Raw genomic sequence first — 24,567 nt, forward strand, 5'->3', positions numbered from 1 at the left:
GATAACCATGCTACAGTCGACAGACTCAGAGAGGCTAAGTAACAAGGAGGCCTCAAAGGCGGGGGGCACATGTATCTCCCTGGGAAGAGGAAATAGAATCTATTTTTCAAGTGGATTGAGAGGAAGGTAGAGATTTGAACAGGAGGGGACAGCACATCTTAATCACTGAGCCACCTCTCCAGCCCCTCCAGTTGTTTTTTTGTTGTTTGATTCTTTTGACTAAAGGAAAGCATGGAATTTTCTTTTCTTTTTTTGAGACAGGGTTTCTCCATGTAGTTTAGGTGCCTGTGCTGGATCTCTCTCTGTAGACCAGGCTGGCCTCGAACTCACAAGAGATCTGTCTGGCTCTGCCTCCTGAGTGCTAGGATTAAAGGCATGCGCCACGCCGCCCAGCGGAATTTTCTTTTTGGATTCAGATGTAGGCATAACACAAACACATTTAAACGAATAGGGGGATAAGAAAAACTGAATGTAAGCAAGATTGCCTGCAGATAAACTGGTAACAAAACACAGTAACATACACCTGGACAAGTATCAATCCCATGAGAAAACCCAGCAACTTTAATTACTGCACCTACAGGCACTGGGCTGAGGAGTGTTTCTTTCTGCTTGAGTGACAGCATACTGCTCTGGCACAGCAAACTGTTAGGAGTTTCTTCTCCTATGCCACACTGTCTTCTGATGCTCACATTTATATGTGCAACATAATGACTAATTAATGCATGTAGTGCACTGACAATGATAATAAGGTTTGTGTGGTGGGGGATCAGGTCTAATCTGGCCTTGCTGCTTGCTCCTTTAACAGCCTGGGACCAGCAGCTGAAGAGCAGGAATGGTAGGGCAGGGTCCATGATGGATCTGCTCTGCAATTGGCCATTTTTCATTCTCATTGTTGAGCTATGCTCTGAAAACGTTGTTACCCTTCACCTTCATGAAAAGAACCTGGAGAAGCCCACCGACCGCCTTTGCTATTTGTCCTTTGTAGCTTCTATGAACGTGGAGAACTTTTAAGGTGGCTGTGGCTTGCACAGTATATCCATGGTTGACAAGGAGAGAATATTGGTTAGGAAATGTCTGCACAGAGCATACCCAGGCAAAGGAGACCCGTGCATTTCCGGCTGATCCAGTGGAGGACTGGGAAGCCAGCTGTGGGCTATATTGAAGGTACTTTGCCCAAGAGAGCGAACTTTATGCTAACAGTGAGGCACTGTCTGCTGAAGGTTAACAGCCAAAGCTCACAGAGAGAAGTCGAAGCAGCTATAAGCAGTTAGGGGGGCTTCTTGGTGCTAAAGGTTCTTTGAGAAGCCCTTGAATGTGACACAAGAAAAGGACCACCTTTTAAATGTCTATCAAGTCTCAGAAGGTATCTTGGAGAGCTTTGCTTAAACACAGCTCCCTGTTTATCTTTTATAGTTTTGTTCTGTAGTGCATCTCCCTCTAACCATGTCCACCTTTCCTCTGCAGCTATTTAAAACATCCACAGTCCTTGTCCTCATCTTGTCCGACAGGCTGAGAACCCTCTGAACCTAAGAGGAATTCATTAGCTAGGCAAATAGTAGATACCCTTTAAGACCAGTATCAAGCCAGATGTGATGGTATACAACATTAATCCTAACACTTGGGAGGTAGAGGCAGTGAGATTCTGTGAGCCTGGTCTACACATCAAGAATCTCAATAAGGATTTGTGCTTATCTGCTATCATAGCAAGCACCATGTGGAAAATTTAAACACAGCAAAGAATATAACGGCTTACAGGTTAAGATTAGCATGTTAAGGCTGCATTGTTTAGCTTAATTCTAAAGTGGAAGAACAAAAGAATAAGGAAAGGAGACAATGAGATAGTCTTGTGTCACATATTTCAACAGGTATCAATAAGTAATGAGGTATTGAAAAGATAATAAAAATTAAGTGCTATGGGCACTGGAAATGTCAAAGGATCATGGTGAGCCTTAGTTTAGAGTAGGCTTCATATAAGCCTCTGTTCTTAAGAACTGTCAGCAGGTATATGTCTGAAGAGGAAGGCATGGCAATTCCTTATGTGAGAAGAAGAAGGATCTGTGACTTGAAGTTAATAAGAACAAGAAGTTACGTGGGTAGGTAGGTGTGCTTTACAAAAATCTCAAATGTGGTTTGTTCATTCTTGGTTCTCATAGTGAAAGAATGCTTTTGGCTCCTTTCTCACTGTAGTTGCGTTCTCATCCTTACTCACGCATTGTTTACTTCTTGTGTGGAAAGAACAAAACATTCATGTCTGGCTGGACCACAATGTGGAGGCAGTTAAGGCCGGACAGGGAGAGGGCTTGTCCAATGCCCTCCCCCAAATACCAGGGTCCAGTACCACACACTCCACTATTAAAAGGGTCAGTAAGATTTTAAGTACTTCAAGAATCTGAAGTCAAGAGGTTGGGGCAGAAGGGTTGTGAATTTGTGTCTACTCCCTACTCTTTAGTGAGTCTGAAGGTCAGCCTGAGTTACAGTGAGATTCTGTTCAGAAACAAACAGCCAAGCGTGGGGTCTCACACCTGTAAATCCCAGCTTGTTGGAGGCTGAGGCAGGAAGACTGCTGTAGCTGAGGCCAGCCTGGGCTACATAGTGAATTGAAAGCTAGGATGGGTTACAGAGTAAGATCCTGCCAATAATAATAATAATAATAATAATAATAATAATAATAATAATAATAATAATAATTTCAAAAATCAAATCAAGAACAGAAACAAAATACAATCCAATCAATCTACCACCATTACCATAAACTACAAAAAAAAAAAAAGCATAAGACCCCAAACAATCTTCCAAGCAGGTAAAAATGTCTCATTTGGAGTTATTCTGCCTTGGTTATTGTGGTAGTTTGAACAGGAATGGCCCCCATAGGCTCAAATATTTGAATGCTTGTTCATTAGCTGTGGCCTTGTTGGAGGAAGTGTGTCACTGGGGTTGGGCTTTGGGGTTTCAAATTCTCAAGCCAGGCCCAGTGTCTGCCTTTTCCTTCTCCCTTCTGGTCAGGATGTAGAACTCTCAGCTCCCTCTCCAGCACCATGTCTGCCTCTATACCACCATGCTTCCTGCCATACAATAACAGACTAAATCTCTGGAGGAGTAAGCAAGCCCCAACTGAATGATTTCTTTTTTAAGAGTTGCTGTGGTCGTGACATCTCTTCACAGCAATAGAACACAGGCTGACTATGACAGTTATCCCATGAGAGAAATTTTGGACATGTCTTTCACCAAACTAGAGACATCAGACTGAGTAACATAATACAGCACCTGTGAATTACTGCTTGTGATGAAGTCCTAAGTCGACACATTTACACATTCAACCACTCATCATCAGTCCCATAAAACAACAATTTCTGGAGATGTACCAAGTGTCATGCAGTGTTCCTTTTGTAACAATGAAAATATTGTCCTTATTATATCAGTGTGTACGCCAGCCCATTGGCGATGGGGAAGATACATGAAATTAAAATGGTGAAACATTGTCACAGCTGGAAGATGAATACTCTGGGATTTATTATATATTTTCTTCACTTTTTGCCATGCTTGATCATTTTCTTAATAAAGTTAGATCTGACTAAAAACTGTCTTTTCTTCCAAGCAAAGGAGCCAGATTTGATAGATGCCTATAAAACAGGGAAATTATACCATGACGTTATTATTTCTAGGGTATCAGAAGAGATATGTTCATGGCAATGTGAGAGGTGGACAGGAAACACCTCTTTTTAGAAGAGAAGAATCCACAGAAGGCCTAGCTCAGACTGAGTAGTGAATTGGGCTCCATACAGCCCCACTTAGGCTTCAGGCTGGGTAGAAGGTACTTGTGGTCAGGGTGAGCAGTAAAGAACTAGTCTACTACAACACCATCACCTTATCCTCTTTCTTCTTCCTTCTCTTGGCTGCTTTAAATCCAGCAAAGTGATTAGACATATATCACCAACATGTACCAGGTGCTAATACAAAGGCTGCAGGCTATTCCATTCATATCCTCTCCAGAGCTGGGAACCAGGAGTCCAAGACATTCCTCAAGGTATGGGGATTGTGGTACAATCAGGCCAAGGGCAGATCAAGCACCAGCCCTTCCAAATCAAAGCAGGGGAGGTAGGTCAGAAACCTGAGCTCTGGCAGTGGTAGGTTCAAATTCCGACTAGCTTTTGCAGCTTTGAACGAGTCACCTAACGTCTCGGAGCTGACACAATTTCCTCATTTATAAAGAGTGCAGTAAAACCTTGGAGGGTTTGTTGTCAGAAGCAAATTCGGACACTCAAGATCATACCACCAAAGGAAGACTCCATAAATGGCAGCCATCATTCTTGGCCAAGTGCTGGCTCGTCCTCCCGGGCGCGCCTCCTGCAGGGTCCCTCAGGACAGACTGGGCCCGCCTCCGAGGCTAGGTTTCGATGCTCAAGGCTAGTGGCCCAGCATCTGGGTCTCCTCCTGGAGCAAGCAAGGGGCGCGGGCAGGTGGGTTGACCATTCCCTGCAAGGATCGCCCCCTCCCCTCGGCTCCCATCCCTGTGCTGCGAGCAGGTGAGGTTTCGCCCAGGCTGCTGGGATTGTGACCGCAGGAGGGGTCGAGGCAGAGGGCGCAGCCCCAGGAACTGGGGGTCCCTCCGGCTGCTGGTTCCATAGCCGGGTTAACCCAGCAGCCGGCTGGGGCGCGGGGCCCGTGGACTGCGCGCTCTGCGGCTGCGAAAACCCGGAGAGGCGGATGGGAGCGCTCGAGGCGCTCGCAGCCAACTCCTCCGCGGTCCGGCCGCCAAGCTGGGCATGCTCAGTGCGGCCGCCGCGCCGCCGTCCGCCAACTCGGGAGCTCGCGCTCCCGGGCCGTGGGGGCGAGAACGCCGGCGGCGGCGAGCGACGCCCCCAGGCAGCCGCAAACTTCGCGGCGGCGTCCGCAGTCTGGCGAGACAGACACCTCGCAACGTCAAATCCAATTCCCTTCCCCTACCTGAGCGATGGAGGCTGCGGCCGCCAGAGCGTCCCGGCCGCCCGCCCCTGCCTAGCCGCTAGCTAGGGACCAACAGGTAAACTGTTGGGGGTGGGGAGCGGGGCGCGCGGCGGCCAGGGGCGGCCCGGGGAGCCGGGTCGCCGACGCGCCCGAGGTGTCCGTCGGGGCTCGTGGCCACCGCTCCTCACCCCCTCCCCAGCCCAGGGGAGGGCCAGCAAAGGGTTAAGTCGGCCCCGCGCCACAGTGAGCGCGGCCCCCTCCAGCCGCCGCGGCCGCCTGCAGCCGGCAGCTAGCAAAGCGCCCGGGCGCCGCCGAGGGGACCCGCGTAGCCTCTGCGCCATCCGAGCCGGGAGGCACCGGCCTCGCTCGGCGTCCGCATCCTCGTCCCTCCCGGCCTCGCTCCCGCGGCTCCGTGCCCGGGCGGCAGGTCCTCCGGGTGCAAGGCGGCGGGGCGCGGGGCACGGCGAGCCAGGAAGTGGGCGCGGGCCGCTGCGTAGCGCCTCGCGGGCCCGAGGACGCCTAGGTCTCGGCGACACCGAGCCTCCCGCCTAGGCGCCAAGAAAAGTTTTTCCCCCCTTCCCGCCCCTCCCCCATCCCAGCCCGTGCCCCCCGGGGTGGGTTTGGGTTCATTGGTGAAGAAAGTCACACGTTCCCATCAGCTGCTCCTCCCCCTGGGGACCGGGTGGGGGTGGCGGGAGGCCGGCGCCGCGGCGGACCCTGGCCGACCTCCAGCCCCGCCGCCGCTGCCGCCGCCGCCGCCGCCGCCGCCCGTGGAGCTGGCTTCCCGGGGCTCGGCGCAGCGGGGTGCCCACGAAGGCGGCCCCCCTGAGCGCGTCTGCGCGCGGCCAGCGGCAGTCTCCAACCTGCTTTCTCCTGCCTGCAGCGCCACGGCGAGCGAGAGTGGAGGGGAGAGGGAGTCTTGTCTGCAAAGTGCTGCTCCCTGGTGCTCAGAGGCGGCTGCTCCAGCTCCAACTCTCATTCATTTCGCCGGTTAACATGAGAGATCATGGCCGCCTTCGGGCTTCTCAGTTATGAACAGAGACCGCTGAAGCGCCCGCGCCTCGGGCCGCCCGATGTCTACCCGCAGGACCCCAAGCAGAAGGAGGTAAGGGCGCCGGCGGCCTCCGCGCTTGTGCGGTGCTCCGCAGCGCTGACCCGGGGCCAAGCCGGCCCGGCAGGCGTCCACGGCGCTGCGGGGGAAGGGTTGGGGAGGGGATCGGAGGCGGGGCCCGGGCTGGGGTATCAGGGACCCTGAGCCACCGAGACCTGGATCCTGCCAACCCCCCGCGCTCCGCTGGGCGGTCGCTCTGCGGGGGCTGGGTCGCTTCCCGGTTGTCGGGCCTTGCACTGCGCCGCTGCGCGCTTTACCGCTTCTTCCTTGCGTGCATCCTCTTGCTCGCTCTCCTCCGTTTCTGCCAGTTTTATTTATTTATTTTTTTTTCTCGGTCGCTTCGATAAATCCTCGTAAACTTTTTGACAAATGTTGGAATGCAGTACATCGGACACTGAGGTCTTGGGTTTTGCGCCAGCGGTATAGGCACGGATGGGGGAGGGACCTTTTCACATCCTCCAGTTTGGAATGGAAGTCGTTTTTAGCTAGGTGATTGTATATTTGGCTCTGTCAATGTACCTCTGTATCTCTTCCTTAAAAAAAAAAAAAAAGATTAAGGAAACAATATTAAGGAGAAACACCAAATTTTGTCTCTAGAGAGGCAATTGGTTTTCCCGGAGGCTGTTTTGTATGTGTAAAAGCAGGCAAGTTACCTTAGAAAGGAATAGCTTCCAGGATTACTTATTTCTTTGAATGAAATTAATTGGAGAAACCTTGGCTGTTCCAGCACATACCGTAGCTTCAGTGGTTAGTGTAAGCTATGTAGGTGTGTGTGTCAGGAGTTAACAAGTAATTATGTAACAACTCTCCAGTTGTAATAATGATCACCCTGGGCTATACGGTTTGTCCAGAGACTTGGCTGTCTTTTCTTTTTTTGGTTCACCTGCTCCGCAGCTGTCCTTTCAGACTTTGCCAGCTACAGCCCACTCTCTTTTCTGTAGCTGAACATGAAACGACCATGTATTCTTTTTGTGACTCTGAAAACTCTCTTATGCAAAGTTCGCATGTCCAGTGGTTTCATTAAGGACTTTGCAAATAAGAGTTCTTTAAAACTTCTGTTTTGATAAGTGCATCTGTTTCATCAGTAGAGTCTCAGCCCAGACTGCCTAATAATGTGTCTGAGAAATCATCCCAGCGATTCCTTTTCGATTTATCACATTAAATTTGACCATCAGGGGAGTAGTTGAGATTGAAGATGGCTGGGAAGTTTACAGGTGGTGCTTCACCACAGAGTTAGGTGACAGTTTGTAGATTTCTTCTCCACTAATGTCCTTACCCATCTGCTAAGGACTGTCTCTACCTTATCCTTACCCAGCTGCTAAGAGAGAATAGAGACTGTAAGGACCAAGTGTAAATATCAGTGGCAGAACATTCTTAAAGTTTTGGTAGGGATAAGGGCAGTCATTTGGTTGACTTTTCTCATCTTATAATTAATGTTTCACTACATCTTTCTGGAGAATGACTTTATGAGGGCAACTCCCTAGTTGTGGGTTGGTGGCTCGGATTATCATGTGTGCTTGTTTAGCATTTATTTTTAAATATGACAGCCATTTCAGGATTTGGATCCTGGAGAGAATAATTTTGGATATTGGGTCATTTTCTAGAAATCTAAAATTGGAAGGAGTGACTACGTTAGAGGGTACTTTTTATACTTACATTTGAGAAAATAAGATGACTGAAGCCCAGAAACACTCGATTCGTTCGAAGGGTATGGTGAATGAGCAGACCGGGTTATCAGTGCCATGCTCATTCAAATCAGTACTGGGCTCAGGGTGAGGCTTGTGTTGCTACTCTTCTAGGATGCACTTCCCCCCAGGCGGCCGATATTCTATCTCTCTTGAGGAGAGAGTTATATGTGGCTGTAGTCAAATTTGGGTACGATATGGAACAGGTGCTTGGCTGTTTTTTGGTGGTTGGAGAGCAGATTCCTAAGCTTCAGTTATTTATGTATTATACTACTCCCTCAAAATTCCACCCAATCTTTATACGACCAGTGCTTTTATTCTTTTAATTACTGTAGAGAAACTTTATTGTGCTTTCTTGGCAGTCTTGACTTTTGCAGAAGTATGTATAAGATTATTAAAGTATCAAATCCCGTGTGTGTGTGTGTGTGTGTGTGTGTGTGTGTGTGTGTGTGTGTGTGTGTGTGTGTTTGGTATTATACACAAACATAAGATATATAATTACACAGATTCAAAAGAGACCATCGATAGTAGTACTTGGAAACATTGACTCGTGCATCCAAATTTATATGCTGTGCACCAGAGAGCAGTGGTGGTTTGTTTGAGAAAGGTCTCACTGATCTACCCAAGCTGGTCTTGAGCTCAGGATCTTCTTGCCTCCGTCTCCCGAGTGCTGAGGTCGTAGGCCTGCACCACCACAGCTATCTGGGTGGTGTTGATTTAGTGGAAGTATAGGCTTCCAGTTTGACAGTCAGGAGTTTGAATTATGGCTGAGCATCTTTGTAGCTGGCAAAGTTGCATCACTTCTCACCTGTCAACTATAGTTTAACTGTGCTCTTCCAAAAAAAAAGGTAAAACATTGTGAAAAATTTCCCCTCATATCTGTGTGAGGAAAAGCCCTCTTCCTAACAGAAGCTGCCTCCTCAATGTATGTGTAATACTGTTCTGCAAATAGGATCTCAGGGTACTGAGAGGGATCCTTTAGTGAGGACCCTATAGGGAAGACATGATGAAAAGATGATCTACTAACCTGCTCATCAGTTGATTGAGTCCATTCAAGAGCTGGCAGGACTCTAGCCTCCCTTTAGACTTTATTAAATGTGGTGCTATCATACTTTAGTCATCTGCACACAGACTGTCCCCCAAACTTTAAGATGGGGAATCAGAAAAGTGGGAGTCCTTCTTGATTCTCCCTCCCTTACAGCCAGCTCATCTCCATATCAATATTACCCATTCGCCAGTGTCTCTTGCCTGATCTACTTCCGGAATAGTTTGGATTTCCAGTTCATCTGATACTTCTCAGTTTCGCCAACTTGCTGAATTTTTCTTTTCTTCTGGCGTTAGGCTGACTCCCTGGAATTCTTGCATATGTTGGTCTGCCCGAACACCTGCCTTTCCTCCTCCGTCCTCACCATCCATCCAGTTCCCACATAGCTGTGGTCCAGAAGGTGGGCTCTGGAGCCACTCTGTTTGCCTGAATCTGGGCTGTTTTGTTCACGTCCCCCTTCACCTCCCTACATGCCAGTTTCTTTCCTCGTCGGGTGTGGATGAGATTGCCGCTGCTTTCCTGCAGGGTGGCTGGATGCTTACATGGATAATGTATGTAGAGAATTTAGACTTGAGTCGGGCATAGATTCAGCATATACATTTTCCTGTCAGGGAGTACTGCCTCTTTATCATCAGTGACCTTCTCAGGCCTTTCTGACATGTGTGTCATTTATAATTATTTATTTGTATCTGGCCATCCCCTACCAATGGGACGGTTTCTCGAGGACAGGGAAGACATCTACATTTGCTGTCATTGATGTGTCTGGCATAGAGTGAAGTTCCTGGGATTCTGAGGGCACAAATATTTCTTGTAGTACATTAAGCAAAGAGAGATGAGTGAGTGAAAAAGCGAACAGGGTGTTGGAGGTGTTGGGAAAGTCTAGGTAAATACCCAGAGTATCCTTGCTGTCTGCTGTGAAGGCGGAGAGCTGTGAAAGTGAAATGGAATCCTAAAAGGAGGGAGAAGTTGTTTTACCTTGGCCACGGACAGTTGAATGGTAACTATGTTCAGGATATCAAATTTGTAAGAAAAACAGATTTGGGTAGAAGTAAGGTTTCTGGGCATAAGAGCCACACATAGGGCCCAGGGGAAGGATTGTGTAGTATGCAGAGCAGGGCTGCTCAGGAGAAGGGGCATCACCGGAAAGGTTAAGTCCAAATCCTTATCTAGGGGTGGAGCCTGGTGGCCTAGTGGTGGTTGATTAGTTAGCATGGACGAGGCTTCGGGTTCAGATACCCAGTACTACAAAAGAGAAAAGAAACAAATGGAGTTGGGTAAGAACCTGGGTTGTTGGGTCTCAGATTCAGCGGTCTGAGGCGTGGCCCCAGAATTTGCATGTCTAACCAGATGGAATGTAATCTGATATTGCTGGTCCAGAGCCTCCTTGGAGAGTTGGTCTAGAGAGAAGGCATCCTACTCTATAGGGCCTGCTTCCTGTGGAGTTTCACTTGACTCACTTTAAGGTTCCTCCTATGGGCCGAAGCTGCAGGAGTTTGGCTTCTCAGCCCACTCAATCGTGGTTTGGTGGGACTTTCTTCAGACATTACATCCTTAGTCAGATCTAAGAGTATGTCAGGGACTTTCCCTTACACTTGGAATACTATGCAGACCCTCAGAGCCTCAGCATTCCATCCCTTGCTCACCTCCACTACGGGGCCCCCACACAGCTTGCCTCAGTTCTGACTCCACCACTTGCCCCTCCTTTGATTCCGAGTCCTTACCTGTGAAATGGGGTTTGTATTAGGACAAAGGGCTGTATGCAGAGCACAGTGACATGTCACGTGGTCGTGTCACACATACTGCACTCCATGCAGGTCAGCTACAAGTAGCTGATGTCTTGGTAAAGGATCCAAGGGCCTTCTGTTGTCCTGATGACAGTGTCTATGAGAACTGCTCTTGGACATCAGGTTTTATTCACACTTGTGTACCCTTCTGGCTGTGCAGCAGGCCACTGCTGCTCGAACTGGCTCGTTAACGTTCACATTCCAATCCCTTGCTGTAGTGGTGTGTCTTGTTCTTAGATTTTGGCTAAGAGATTGTCCCAAAGCGGGGACACTTCTTGCAGCCCATCCTGAGCTTTTGTACTGTGGGTTACTGTGCTTCCGTGGAGCTCAGCTGTGTCTGAAATTCAGCTGTCGGGGTGTTGCATCTACTCCCCACGGCCTGTTCTCTTCACTGGAATGTAAGCTGCTTGAGGGCCGGGCCTTGTCGCTGGTGTTCATGACTACCTTGTGGCTGGGGTTAGACCAGGTACTAATTGAGGATCCAGAGACCTGGGGGAGGTGCAGTGATGGAAGAATGGGGAAGATAAGGCTGACTTCACAGGGAAGCCTGGACAAACTGGCCAGTTGCCTGGAGGACTAAGACAGAAGGCTAGGGAGACATTTGGTTCTAGAATGTTCCTTGCCTGAGAGCAGTTTGTTGGCCTCAGGGCCCTGCTACAGACTTCATTAAAATCCCAGTGTTCAGGCAGGGGGTTGACCTGTTTCTAAGTGACTCAGGTTAGAATGTAGGTAGAAAGCCCTGGTTTGGTTTTTATTCTAGCCGCCCAAAGAAAAGTTCTCAATGGGGGCAGGCAATGTACTCAGTGTCAGACAAGGCCCTGGGTCCAAGTACCAGCACCACTTTAAACAGTGTTGCTAAATGAGTCTGGTCAGAGAGCAGAAATGCAACCAGTTGTCATTGTAGGGAGATCCAGTACTTAACGTCCACTGAGACCTGCCCAGTCAGAATTAACGGGAGGAAACTGGGGAACTTGTAAGTAACCATTCTAGGTGATTCCTCAGCACACTGAACTTGAGAAGCAATGCTTTAGCTTGTGTGTGTGTTTACCCGAAGAGCAGCTTGGGCTCTGTCCCCTCCCACTCACGGCTCAACACCTCCTGTCTTAGTGTCTTTCATCATATGTTATTTGAAGTATTGGTACCTTTGGGAACTAAGCTCTGTGAATGAGCTATTTTCCCCTTTGAAAGTAGCTGATCTAAAACCCCAATCTTAGCCTAGGCTTGTTTCCTGCATTTCTAGTTGTGTAGAATTCCATGCCTGGGTCTGGAAATATCAGAAGCTCTTTCCCTTGCGTTCTTGGCCAACTGAGGCAAAGGTGACGCGAGTTAGCTTTGTGCCGTAAAACCCTGCTTTGTCTTAGTAGTGCTTTGAGGTTTCTGTTTGACCTGGGGTTGGGTTCTCAGATGGATTCTCGGGATTCACCTAAGTGTCTCTGTGTCTATGGGGGTCGCAGCCACTGTCTTTCATCCAACATCCTGTTGGATGTTTCCCCATAGGTTGACACTTGGGATTAAACGTGGTCCTTCATGGAGTTGGAGAACCACAAAGTGAGGTGTGGCCTTTGGATAGGTGAGAATGAGGCAGAGCGGAGTCTGGGGCGTTTGGCTAACAGCACCACCCTCAGGTGTGTGTGTGTGTGTGTGTGTGTGTGTGTGTGTGTGTGTGTGTCCGGGCAGCAACAGGTGCTGGCAGAGCAGAAAGAGGAAAACAGACTCACAGGGTTCTCGTGCTCTTTGCGCTGAGGCTCTTCTCATAGAGAGGTTTTGAACTTCTGGGGAGGCCACTGCTGTGGGAGAGTAGGCGGTGAACAGGATGGAAGTGGCTAGAGCTTTGAGTCCCTGCACAGTGAAGGAAAGCAGCAGCGGTTGGGCGTGGAGCAAGGTAGCCGAGTGGGAAGGCCGGGCGGAGGGAAGAAAGGGGAGAGAACGCAGCAGGGGCATCTGTGCTCCGCAGTCCTTGCAGTGAAGTGAAGAGCTGGGAGCTTCTGCAAATCAATTCCTAAAGCTGGTCCATGGTGACAGGGACTTTAGGAACTATTCTCAACTCCTCACTACCTTAGGAAACTTACTAATGAGGGGGGAACCCCACTAAATCAACAAAAGAGCACAATTTCTACTTAAGATTTACATATCTGCAAACTTTGGAAATCTTGTTATCTGGGTCTTTGAGTCCATTCAGTAGCACTATGACAGGATACTGGGTAAATTTTAAATTAAAGTGCTTTTTTATTTTTAAGGAAAAGAAACATATCACAGTTTTGAAAGGCTTGGAGATCCAATATTGAGGGGTTTGTCATTTGATAAGGGGCTTCTTGCTACTTTATAATATGGTGAAAGGCATTTCACAGATATAAAAGATTAGAGTGGCCCGAACTGCTTTTGGTCCCCACCTGTTTCCAGACCCCTGCCACAGCACAGGGAGTCCATAGGGTGAGTGACAGCAGGCTGTGGGGGCAGGGCCGAGCGAGGTGACCTTCCCACTCACTTCTCAAAGGACCCACATCTTAGCCTTTTAGCATTAGGGTAATATGAATTTTGGGGAATACATTTAAGTCATAGCACGGGGTATAGGATTAGCAATATTTTTTATTTACTTCTCTTTGCTAATAATCTGCATTTCAGGCTGTAACATCAGCCTTGTAGTATTTTTGCCCTCAGAGAAAGTAACCTAAAACATAATTAGATAATTTTGATTGACTTTCTAAAGATGGGCCTTTAGTATTATGGTTCTTTCTTTTTTCTTTTCTCTTATCTTTAGTCTTCTAAATGGCTTGAAGTTAGTTCTGTGTTGCTCAGGCTGAGCCTCAAATTTCTGGGTATCCAGGAGTGTCCCATCCCAGCTTTCTTAGTAGCGGGGATTTCCAGCATGCCCCATGACTGCTGCTAGTTGACAGCCCAGAGTTCCATATCCTGCATCCTTGGGCTCTTTTCAAAGGAGACTTTGCCTGGCACCCCTCCGCTTCCAGTGCTTCCAAGGAAGCCCCTCTTGGTTTTAGTTAACTAGTACCTGAGGGCAAAGCCTTTGACATGTCTCCCATCTGGGAAGAGGAACCTTAGCATATCCCAGATGACCAGACCCTGGCCAGCCTTGCCCATAGCCCAGCCACAGCATTCATGTTCACTGTTCCTCATCTTTCTCCTGTAAGAGACCTTTGCTGTCTCAGCCCTTCCCTCCCCCGAGATAGAGGTGAAAAAGAAACCTCACCAATTACCTCCTTGGCCTGGCTTGAATAAACATGGTTCTTTTCATCCACTTTTATTTTATTGTCCCTAGGAGAGAGCTGGCTGCACACATGTGACTCCTTTCACAGAGGCGCTTGTGCTTGTGGACCCGTGAGTCTGACAGGGACAGCAGGGTGGAGGTCAGGCTCCCTTCTGAGAACATTCCAGCGCTGCCATTTCTACTGTGTAACAACTATTCAGAGTGGTTTAATATGAAGGAGCCTGTAAACTTAAAAAAAAAAAAAAATCAAATGTGAGGCCTAATTCAGTGGTGTGCTGGAGCCAGCTTGTACCAGCTGCCATGAAACTTCAGGAATCGTGTGAGCTGACTGATGTCAGGTTCATCGCTTAAATTCATCCATGGTAGGAGTATAGTACTACCACGGACATTGGCAAGTGCTGTCCCTTACGCGCGCGCGCGCGCGCGCGCGCGCGCGCACACACACACACACACACACACACACACACACACACACACACACACGCTTCTTTTGTTTTTAAATGAAGGCTGATTGTCGGGCTTACCAGCAGCTGTGTATAGTTATGGAAGACACTTCTATCATGCCTTTCTTTTCCTCCCTCCCACCTAAAAAAAATAAATAAATGAAAAGCCAGACCTTCACCCTCTGTATCATTTTGCAGCTTGGACTAAGCTCATGCCTTCACTCTCGATAGAGGTGTAATGGAAATCTACTACTGGACTGCCGGGGAAGAACGTTTTCCTCTCTGAGAAATGCACAGGTGCAGGAGAAAGTCCTTTCCTTAGGCCCTGAAAAATCCAGGGTTTCCTGTTTGGAAAGGTAGTGAGAAGATTTGATAGCTGGAGCCACTGCACCCATCCTGTGACCATATGACAGCAAGCTGAAAGGCTAACCCAACATGTTGAGTAGCCCCATGAGAAAAAGCTAACCCAACATGTTGAGTAGCCCCATGAGAAAAAGCTAACCCAACATGTTGAGTAGCCCCATGAGATCCTTAAGCTGTTGGACTGACCTTGGGAGCATCAGCATTCCTCCCCACCCCTTCCCCTCATTCTTGTTAAGTAAATAACAGAAGTCCACTCTCTTTAAGCCATTATTCGGGCCGGTACCAAATTCTTGGAGCAAGAGGCATTTGAATGTCTTTGCAGTGCTTTCCACACTCTCAAAGACTCATGGTACACGCCTCCCTGTGTTCTTGAGGGTTAGTTTTTCAGAATTCTTCATCTCTGGCTCAGTCTGGGGCATAGGCAGGAAGGAGGCAGCACCAGATGAGGTCCACCAGGACCAAGGCAAGAGAAACTCAACAGTGGGCTCCTTTATTTCTGCTTTTGGCAGTAGGAGTTTGTCTGCAAGATGGAGAGGCGCTGTTCTGGTTTCCTTGGAGAAGAATGGTCTGTGGGTCTCTGCCATGGGCAGGAGCCATGCCTGTTGAGTGGTAGAGGCGGATTGTAATGTCCAAGTTTCTCTCAAGGGAAACTCAGCTCCCATACAGTGACCTGCCACCGTAGATCTGTGCCGACACTGTGTCCCCGATTTGTCTTTGCGCTGTCACTTGACCTTCCATTTAGAGAGCTTCTGTTTTTTTGTTTGTTTGTTTGTTTTTTCTTTGCTAAATACCCTCATGTTGCCCTGACAGTGAGAATCCCTGTGCATTTGAGGGCACCCTGTTCTTCGGTGATGGTGGGACCTTTTCAGCTCAGCATGGGATTGCCCCAGCTTGCCAGATCTCCTGTGGTGATATTGGCGCCCAGGCAGTCTTGGCCTTGTGTTTTGGGGAGGAAGTTTCCCGGCCCCATCGCTGCCTCTGGGGAATAGCTGTCGCTCTGGCTGAGGCATTTTTAGTCCTATGTTTACTGGGGCTGTCGCTTACCAGTTGTGACTTCTTGTTGTTTGTTCGTTGCTTCTTTTTCAACTTCCCAGTTCTGTCAGCTTTGTTGAAGACAGGGCCATCTCGTCATTGGACATACCTGGAAGTGGATCCTCCTTAGTTGCAGAATGCCGTGGTCCCCAGAAAGAGACATTTTCACTATTGGGGTTTATCTTCCATATCATGAGGGGAATGTTACTACACCTGTGCATGCCAAACTGATGGAGTCATTTAACCAGTATCATTGAGTACTCTTCTGGCTCTTTGCCAGCTGGGGCTTAATGAGGACAGGGCCCAGATCTGCTTCCCTGCCATATCCCTGGCCCACACCTACGACTCAGAACTTTTTTTTAAAAAGATGAATGGACATAATCATAAATAACTGTAGGAACATTAGATCCAGGGCCCTAGAGCTTTCGATCCACAGCAGATTTTCAGCCAGCGTGCTTATTCTTCATTTCCCTCGGGGACGTTGGCAGTACATGGAGACACTGTGGGTTGTCATGACTGGGTATGTGTGTGCTCCTGATACGCTCTGGGCTACCCCACAGCCCCCACACCAGACTTCTCTGGATCCAGCTAGTTCTGGAGTGGAGGAGTGCGGACTGAGGGAGTGAGTGACAGACAAGTAAAGGAGGAGGAACACACCATGGTTCAGATATTCTCCAGAGTTCTGTAGGAACAATAGGTAGGGACCCATTTTGGATAGAACTTGAGAGAGGAGGATTTGCATCTGGGGTTAGAGGTCGTGTGGGAATGGATGGTGCTGAGGATATGAGTGAGGGACCAACCTGTGCAAAGAATCCCTGCCAGGAACATCACAGGCTCTGGGGCCTAGACATAATGTGCTGTTCTGGGCAGAGCGTGGTGGTATGGAGAGGAAAGGTGGGGTCAAGTCCTGGGTGTCCTGTGGTGGTGTTTGGATATGAGATTTAAGGTGACCAAGGGCACAGTGGCTCTGAGAATCATACTGAGGTGTTGAGGACCCTGGGTGACGCCTTTGTTACTTGTGGCTACTGTAAGAAGTTACTACAAAGTGTTGGGGTCGGGGAGGTGGGCTTAAGCAGCAGTAACTTATTTTCCCATGGTTCTAGAGGGGAGTCTGAAATCAGGGTGCAGGAGACCCACCAGAGATCTAGGGGAGAGTTCTTCCTTGCCTCTTTTGGCCTCAGGTGCTTCAGACCTTTCCTAGTTTGTCTTTCTTTCTCCCCCCCCCCCCATAGCTTTATCATTCTAGTTTTTGCTTTCATTTTCATATAGCCTCCCCTTAGCTCTTGTGCTTGGGACTTCTCTTATGAGGGCACTTCTCACTGGATGGAGAGGCTGTTCCTACTGGACAGGCTAGGGTAATCTCATATAGAGTTGTATCCACAACAATGCCACAGTCTTAGATTCTGAGAATCCATGTGGATGTTTTTTTGTTCTGTGGGCTTGGGAGACTTGGGAGGGAAGCCGAACAGGGTATCCTCAGCAGTTATTTGGGTAGCAGAGTTGGCAGAGACGATGTGAGCCAGAGACAGCATGAGAATCTGCAAAAGTTCGAGTAGCCTGCTGACCCCGAGAAATGGGACTTTGAGATAGGACAGTTCCAGCACTGTCAGTTTAAGCCAGTGTTTCCTAGACTTGGTTCTCAGCACCTCCTTACAATTTTAAGCCTCGGGGATCCCTTACAATGTTGGTTTATATTGGATAGTTGTATTTCTTAATATTTATAGAAATTTTTGAAATTAACAAAAATATTTGAAACCGTATTTTATTATTTGTTCATTTAAATATAATAGTGGGTCAGTTTTACTTGCTTTGGGTGTGCGCATGATGCTGGGGACCAAATCCAGAGCCTTCTGCATGCTGAACAAGCTTCCTGTGATGCACCTATACACCTTCAGGCTTAGATGTTTTTAAAAATGAGAAACAACTCTTCTCAAATGAAAGGAACTGATGAAAAGAGTGTTTTACATTTGTGTGAATCTCTTGAACGTGGATGTTCATAGCTGGTTTTGCATTCACTCTGTTGCAGTATGTTGTTTTGATTGAAGACACGAAGACAGTCCGCCCTCGCACAGAGAAGGAGCTGGGAAGTTCTTGAGAGCTGAGGGGTCTCTGACTTAGCTTAGGCTGTTGGGTAGATAGATTGGTGCTGATCCTAAACTAGTGTGCCTCCAAAAAGTTTATTATTTTTTTTCCCTGAATGTGGAGAAATGTAGTAAGGGGAGGGGCGATAATGATTCGTGCCCCCCCCCCCCCCCCCCCGTGTTTTCAATTCCAGAAGTCTCTGAAGAATCAAAATTGAAATGTATATTAGTGGAAGCTGAAAATTTGTAGATTTAGGTGTGAGTAAATCGTGCCTGTGATGGTATGAGAATCGGCAAATGTTAGAGTTGCCTGCTGACCCTGAGAAGTGGAACTTTGGAGAGCTTGACTCCCTGGACCCTGTGTTAGACAGGTGGGCTAAGAGGCCATTTAAAATCCGGCGAGGGGCTCGATCTTCATTTTCCTAGACCTGTTGAGTCTTTTGTCTTTGGGACCTTTGCTCACGGCTCCTGCTGCCTGCCCAGTGTATTCCCGTTTCCCAGTGATGTGATTGCTCACTGCTCAGCATCTAACAGTGTGTGCTTGGTTACCTTTGACTGTCAGCCCCAGCCACTGTACATTCTCTGCAGCAGGGGCTGTACCTTTTTAAAAACCCGATCCGATATGTGACAAAGGAATGAGAATAATTGCTGGCTGGATCTGGGAATAATGGGGCAACAGTCATTATCAGCAAATGGTTATTAGAAACCTAAGTCAAAACTTGGTCCAGACTCTGGCAGTGCCAGGATGTGGAAGAAATGGTTCCTGCGTTGAGACGTTGGGATGGAGCATACCTGATCTGTGCACAGGGTACCAGGGTTATTAAAAAGGTGTTGGTGGGAGCAAACCAGTGATGCATGTTCGTGAGAGTTCAGAGGTGGTGTGTGTTTCCTAAGCTGAGTGGAGAAAGCCTGGGCAGAAATTCTGAAAACAGGGATAGGACTTTTCCTCTCTTTTCTTTCTTCTTTCCTTCCTTTCTTCCTCCCTCCTTTCCTTCCTTCCTTCTTTTTTTCCTTGGATTTACTATTTTTTATTTTATTTTTTTGCTGTATAGGTGTTTTGCTTGCATGTTTATCTGTATCCTATGTGCATGTGGAGGCAGGAGAGGGTGTTGGATCCTATTGACCTGGAGTAGCAGACAGTTTTTAGCTACCGTGTGAATGCTGGGAATTGAATATGGGTGTCTGGAAAAGCAGCTGATACTCTTAACTACTGAGCCATCTCTCCAGCTCCTTCTTGTTTCTTAGACCATCTCATGTAGCCCAGGCTGGCCCTCTAACTCGATTTGCAGCAGAACTCCCGATCTATCTGCCTTCACCTCTCAAGTCCTGAGATTACAGTTCTAACATATTTGGCTGGAATTTAGCGTGTGTGTGTGTATATATAGTATTCTGGAACTAGAGAGTCCCCTGCTCTCAGCCTCCCGTGTGCTGAGAGTACAGGTGTGTTCAGCCTAAGAGGAAGGAAATGGGACACCATGTTGGGAGGAGTTTCTGATTTTTCTTTTAAGTGAGAATATGTCGAATCTGTCAACTTGAATGTGTGTTTTAGGACAAGAAACAGGAAGTGATGGAAAGTGCTAGAGGAAGACAGATGAGCAAGGCTAGAGAGGCAGAGATTGAGCACTCGGGGGTGGAGTGGGGTTGGGGGGTGGGGGGGGTGGCTTTGATCGCCTCTTGAGGAAGTTGAAGAGACATGGCTTCCATGGGCATCCCTTGAATTTTCTAGACATTTCCAGAGTCACTTTGTGCCAAGGCTTTTCTCAGCAAGAATAAGTTGTCCAGCAGCCCATATGCAGTGTGCCCCTCCACACCGTCTTGTCACCTGAGTCGTGGGTCCTCCGCCGCCGCCGCCCCTCTCCTCCTGGGGTCACTTAGTTCACGGAGTGACCCAGAGAGGTGGTGACTGAGGAAGGACTGTTGAAAACACAGCAGGGGTGCCAAGTTAACAGTGCCTCGTGTGTCTGAAGGGTTGTTGAGATTTGCTTCAGGGTGTAGCGGACCTGTGAAACGCTCGCTCCCAGGCGGTGCTAGTCAGTCTTCTCCGTCCTACTCAGAAAGATGGTGCTGACACCGCTCAGATTTTATTTGTTTATTTTTCCTAGAGCTACACAACAGGACTGTCTACAGTAGTAGACAGCATGGAAAATACTTTACGAGTCGGTCGCTTAGAGGTTATTAACTAATCAGACTTTTTGAGATTACGTATTGGTTTACTCAGGACTTGCTGTATGCCTCCCATGTGCTGGGTGATATGGAGGAGTAGAAAGGAAGTCGAAGCCTGCCGCCATCTCCCCGAGAAGAGTGCTTCTCAGAGTAACTGTGGTTAGGGGCTGGGTTGTTTTACAGTTAATTTTTACTGTGTTGTAGCCTGGTATATGATGAAAACGAAATGCCTCTTGGATGTAGTGTCAATACCACCTTACTGCCATGTCACCTTATGCTTATCGTGTGCGTATGGCCTGCGGAGAGACAGTACTGTTATCAGCCTGCCTTTGGAGTGGCACTTCCTCATGCAAGTTTACATCCAGGTCACCCAACCCATTTAAAGCAATTTCTAAAATGATAGGTGTGTGTGTGTGTGTGTGTGTGTGTGTGTGTGTGTGTGTGTGTGTGTGTGTGTGTGTTTAAATGTTGAGATTGAGGACTAATATATACATCCTGTAGTATGTAAGTGTCAATTACATAGTAATAGACAACATTTACTGGGTCTGTTTTTCTGAGTGCGGTTCTGTACAGTTGGGTGTTTGCCAGTCTCCGTCTCACTGAGGTGAGTGGAACTAGCTCCTGTTTATAAATGCAGAAACTGAGGCCCAAGAGATCCTTGACTAGTCAGTCCCTTGTCAACATTAGGCTGGACCTGGACTTTGGAGCCTGTGCTGTGACTGTTAGGTTTTCTGTAGAGGGAGGCTAAAGGTGCTGTGGGAGTTCAGGAAAGAGAGATGCTTGGAGACACTGCAGGGTGCTGGCGGGGAGGGCAGGTGGACTCTACAGATCTGGCTTAGTGGAGCTGGGCCATTGCTGGTGTCCTGGCAGCTTGGTTGTGGGGGGCTGTGGGGGATGGTGGTGAGTGCACATGATTCTCTGTTAAATTAATCTCACTAGTTCATGCCTAATAAATCCAGTGTGGGGGAGAGAGTAGGGCCCAGGAGGTTGTGAGGGAGGTGGCTTCAGTAAGCGAACCGTGAGGTAAAATGAGCCTGAATAGGGCTGCAGAAGTGGCAGTGGGTGATAATTGGTCAAAGGACACGAGAGAGGGGTGTGGGCAGTGTTCAGATTTCCCGGGACGCTGTTAAGCTACTGTGCAGGGTCCTGTTACTTGAAGATTCCAGGGTGACGTTTTTTTTGTGCTGGATCTGTAGTGACATGTCAGGCATTCAAATTAGCACTTCGTTGTTGAATTGAAAGTAGTCAGACCTCCCTACACGCCCCCAAGAATTCCAGCTGACTTTAGCCAGTCAACTGGTCCACATAGCTTTGGTTTCCTGCTAGCCCATCTTTAAATTTCTCCTTGAACACCTGCCACTGGCCTTCTCCTGGGCTACTTTAGTGGCAATTAATAGCTAGAACTGCCTGGCAGGTTTGTGATGGATGCCTGAAGAGGTGGGAGTGAGCAAGCTTCCTGAAAATGGAAAGGGTGGAGAAGCTGAGAGGTGCTAACCGAGGGGGGCCGCTGTTCAGACTGGTGTTTTTGTGTTTTGTTTTGTTTTGTTTGTTTTCCTTGACTCCGAATTACAGTTGGCAGTTCTGTTGGTGAACAGCTGACCTAGAATGAATGAAGGAAAGGGAGAAACTGCTCTCTGCCCTCCCACAGCCTGGCTTCCCACAGGGCTGCACTGAGCTTGGGGTAGGGGTGTAAATAAGGATGGGAACAAGGAGAGCCAAAAAGAGCCATGGAGGCAGTGAATTTGGTTACCTGCAGAATTAACATCCGTGGACACAGGCGAAGACTTGTGTTTGTTGTCTCTGCTTCAGATCCCTCCACATCTGGCCATGGCATGTGACTGAAAATAGGACTGAAAGGAAGAATTTACACTAGAAAGTTTGTGCCGGGAGGTGGTGGTGCACGCCTGTAGCATGAATCTTAAAAGTTCTTAATAAAATCAAACCTGAGGCGGGTTATTGGGGTCAATGCTGGTAGATCAGAGAGACAGAAAAAGCCACAGCTATCTCACCTTGCCAGTTCCTCAGCTGGTCCTGTTTCCTCAGACTGGAAGCTTCTGTGTCCTCATCCCAATGGCTCTCAGCTGAACTGCTGCTTAAAAGCCTGAATGCTTATCCAGCCAAATCTTAACCAGCCAAAAGCTTCTAGTTCCTGGTCCTCACGCCTTATATATCTTTCTACTTTCTACCACCACTCCCTGGGATTAAAGGCTGGCTTTCTGGGATTAAAGGTGTGTGTCACCATGCTTGGCTATTTCCAATGTGGCCTTGAACTCACAAGATCCAGAGGGATTTCTATCTCTGGAATGCTAGGATTAAAGGCGTGTGCTATCACTGACTAACTAGTGGCTTGTCTGTTCTCTGACCCCAGGTAAGTTTATTAAGGTACACAATATTTTGGTGAACACAATACCACCACACACGCCTTTAATCCCAGTACTCGGGAGGCAGAGCCAGGCAGATCTCTGTGAGTTCAAGGCCAGCCTGGTCTACAGAGCGAGATCCAGGACAGGCTCCAAAGCTACATAGAGAGACCCTGTCTCAGAGGATGAGGAGGGGGGGGGCGCGGGGGGCGCGGGGGGGGGGGGGGACACGAAAGTTTGCAATGCAGGAATCATCTGGGCCTGTGGCTCTCTCCTTAGCAGTGGCCGTTGTAAAAGAGAAAGCCATCTTTGTGACTAATTCTGGGTAGGGTAAACTATCAGATATTTAGGTTGTTTTCCCTGCCTTATGTATATGCAAATCTAAAAGTTCAAGTATTTTTCTCCTGCAGTTTTCCTGGAATCTTTCGGAGAACCACATCCAGGTGTTTGATATCAGTGGGTGACAAGCATTTGAATGGGCTTTGAATGTGAATTAATGGGATACAATTATTTAAATGAGTGAAAAAAGTGCTAAATATACTGTGTTGAGATATAATTGGAATCAAAGGCTCTCCTGCTTTAAAGCAAGGCAAGAAGTGTCTGCCTCACTGGGCTCCTCTGGTTGGAATGAGGGAGGTTGTAAGGGATATTGGCACAGTGAGTGTATGTCCGTTACTCAGTTGTGGACATTTCCATGTGATCCTTTAAGAGTTTTTGGGCACCCAGTCATGTGCATGGCTGGTCTTGTATGTGCTGGCTGGATAAAGGACATGATGGTAACGATCGTGATGATCTGTGTTAAAAATAGTCAGTGTATGCCAGTCACGGCTCTGACAGTGTCACATTGGGAATGTGACGTGGGCAGCTTCACCTCCATTTCACAGAAGAGGAGTGGGGAACCGGGATTCTGGGTTAGGTTAGTTGGAAACACTGCTTGCTTGCTTCAGAGGTCCTTCTGTCTTGTAGCATGCCCTATGTAATAGCCAGAGATGCAGTTCCATAGTGTCACCAGTAGCAGCCCGAGGCTTTGTTTTTAGAGATCCCTGAGGTGGCCACTTAAGAGTCAAACCGTATGTAATACCACCTAAACCTTCACTTCTACCTAGTACTCAGCCCCAGTTTCTCACTCTAGAAAAAGAGTTCTTACCATGCCTACGTTACTTAGGAGTTGTAAGGATGGGCATGCATGTACTGCCTAAATGAAATACCAGGGAGAGAGCTATCTATCACTGTTGCCCCGATTAAAAGGCATTCTCTTTTGCTTTCAGTAGGCGTAGGTATGAAGGCAGATCTTGCTGTTTTGTGCCAGCTTCATCCTTTGGCTTTATTTCAGGTCCTGTGGTTAGTGATTGTCAGGCTTCAGGTGTGGTTAGGATGGGGGGTGACTATTAACAGCACTGTAGATGATGGTGGGTATAAGAAACCAACCTTTTGGTGTGACTTTGATGCAAATGTTAGAAATGTTGGTGTGGCCAAGGAGGTGGGGGGTTCTTTTTAGGGAAGTCCTGCCCTATTAAGGAGGCTGGTATTAATGCTATCACCATCAAGTAGTGTGGCTACACACAAGGCAAGTCTGTCCAGACCTAGGTTACCTTTTAAATGACTTCTTGGATGGTCATGGGGCGACATGTCAGGCAAGGAGTGCAGATAGAAATTGGTTCCCACTGCAAAACCCACTTTTTCAGCTGCTGTGGGCTGAGTGCTGGCCTCTACTGCGCTGCCCCGCGGTGGCTTGGATCCTGACGTTAGGGACAGTGCTGCCCTGAGGGATGGCAGAAGTTCCCCTTTCTACTTAGATCCCTAGGGCTGCTGGAGCAAAGCACCATCGCTCGGACAGCTGAAAACACTGGGAGCTGTTTGCTCATAGGTTAGAAATCCTCGGTGTCAGCAAGGCCATGGTCACTCAGCCCCAGGCAGGGATCTCTCCGTGTGTTCTGTAGCTTCAGGTAGTCTAGGCCCTTCTGGGTGTGCAGCCAGGGAACTCCCAGTCTCTGTCTTCTCTTCGCTTTGCTGTCCCTTTTCTGTGTGTGTACCTTCTTTTAGCATGACACCAACCTTCTAGATCGGGATCCACGTATTCAGTGTGACCCCGTTTGGCTTGCTTGTCTGTAAAGACACTAGTTCAAGTAAGGTCATCTGCTTCCTTATTAGAGTCCAGAACTTTGAAATGCTTTTTCTCCCTTGGGCCCGGACACTCAGCAAGATGTGCACAAACCTCTCCCCATCTTCCCAGCTCCCCGGGCTGATTTGGCACTGGGCATGGTGGTGGTGGTGTCTTGCATGTGCATGGCAGATCATTCATTTTCTTCCTTGTGTCTCATCTCCTTCCCGTT

The 24,567-nt window shown here is 48.2% G+C and overlaps 1 protein-coding gene across 11 annotated transcripts in view; it reads left to right on the plus strand.

Moving 5' to 3' along the window:
* Nucleotides 1-4,816: 4,816 nt before the first annotated feature.
* Med12l (mediator complex subunit 12L) overlaps nt 4,817-24,567 on the plus strand; it is a 346,663-nt gene continuing 326,912 nt past the window's right edge. For 7 of the 11 annotated variants that reach the window (XM_076574131.1, XM_076574137.1, XM_076574134.1 and 4 more), the window contains exons 1-2: nt 4,818-5,020; nt 5,828-6,049. In XM_076574131.1, coding sequence (XP_076430246.1) covers nt 5,951-6,049 — 99 coding nt within the window. In that variant the 5' untranslated portion in view covers nt 4,818-5,020; nt 5,828-5,950. Of the gene's footprint in view, nt 5,021-5,827; nt 6,050-24,567 lie in introns of all 11 variants that reach the window. The other 4 variants (XM_076574135.1, XM_076574139.1, XM_076574140.1 and 1 more) reach the window with 1 other exon arrangement.

Source organism: Peromyscus maniculatus, chromosome 6 (assembly GCF_049852395.1).
Source record: "Peromyscus maniculatus bairdii isolate BWxNUB_F1_BW_parent chromosome 6, HU_Pman_BW_mat_3.1, whole genome shotgun sequence".
In the NCBI taxonomy this organism is placed as follows: domain Eukaryota; kingdom Metazoa; phylum Chordata; class Mammalia; order Rodentia; family Cricetidae; genus Peromyscus; species Peromyscus maniculatus.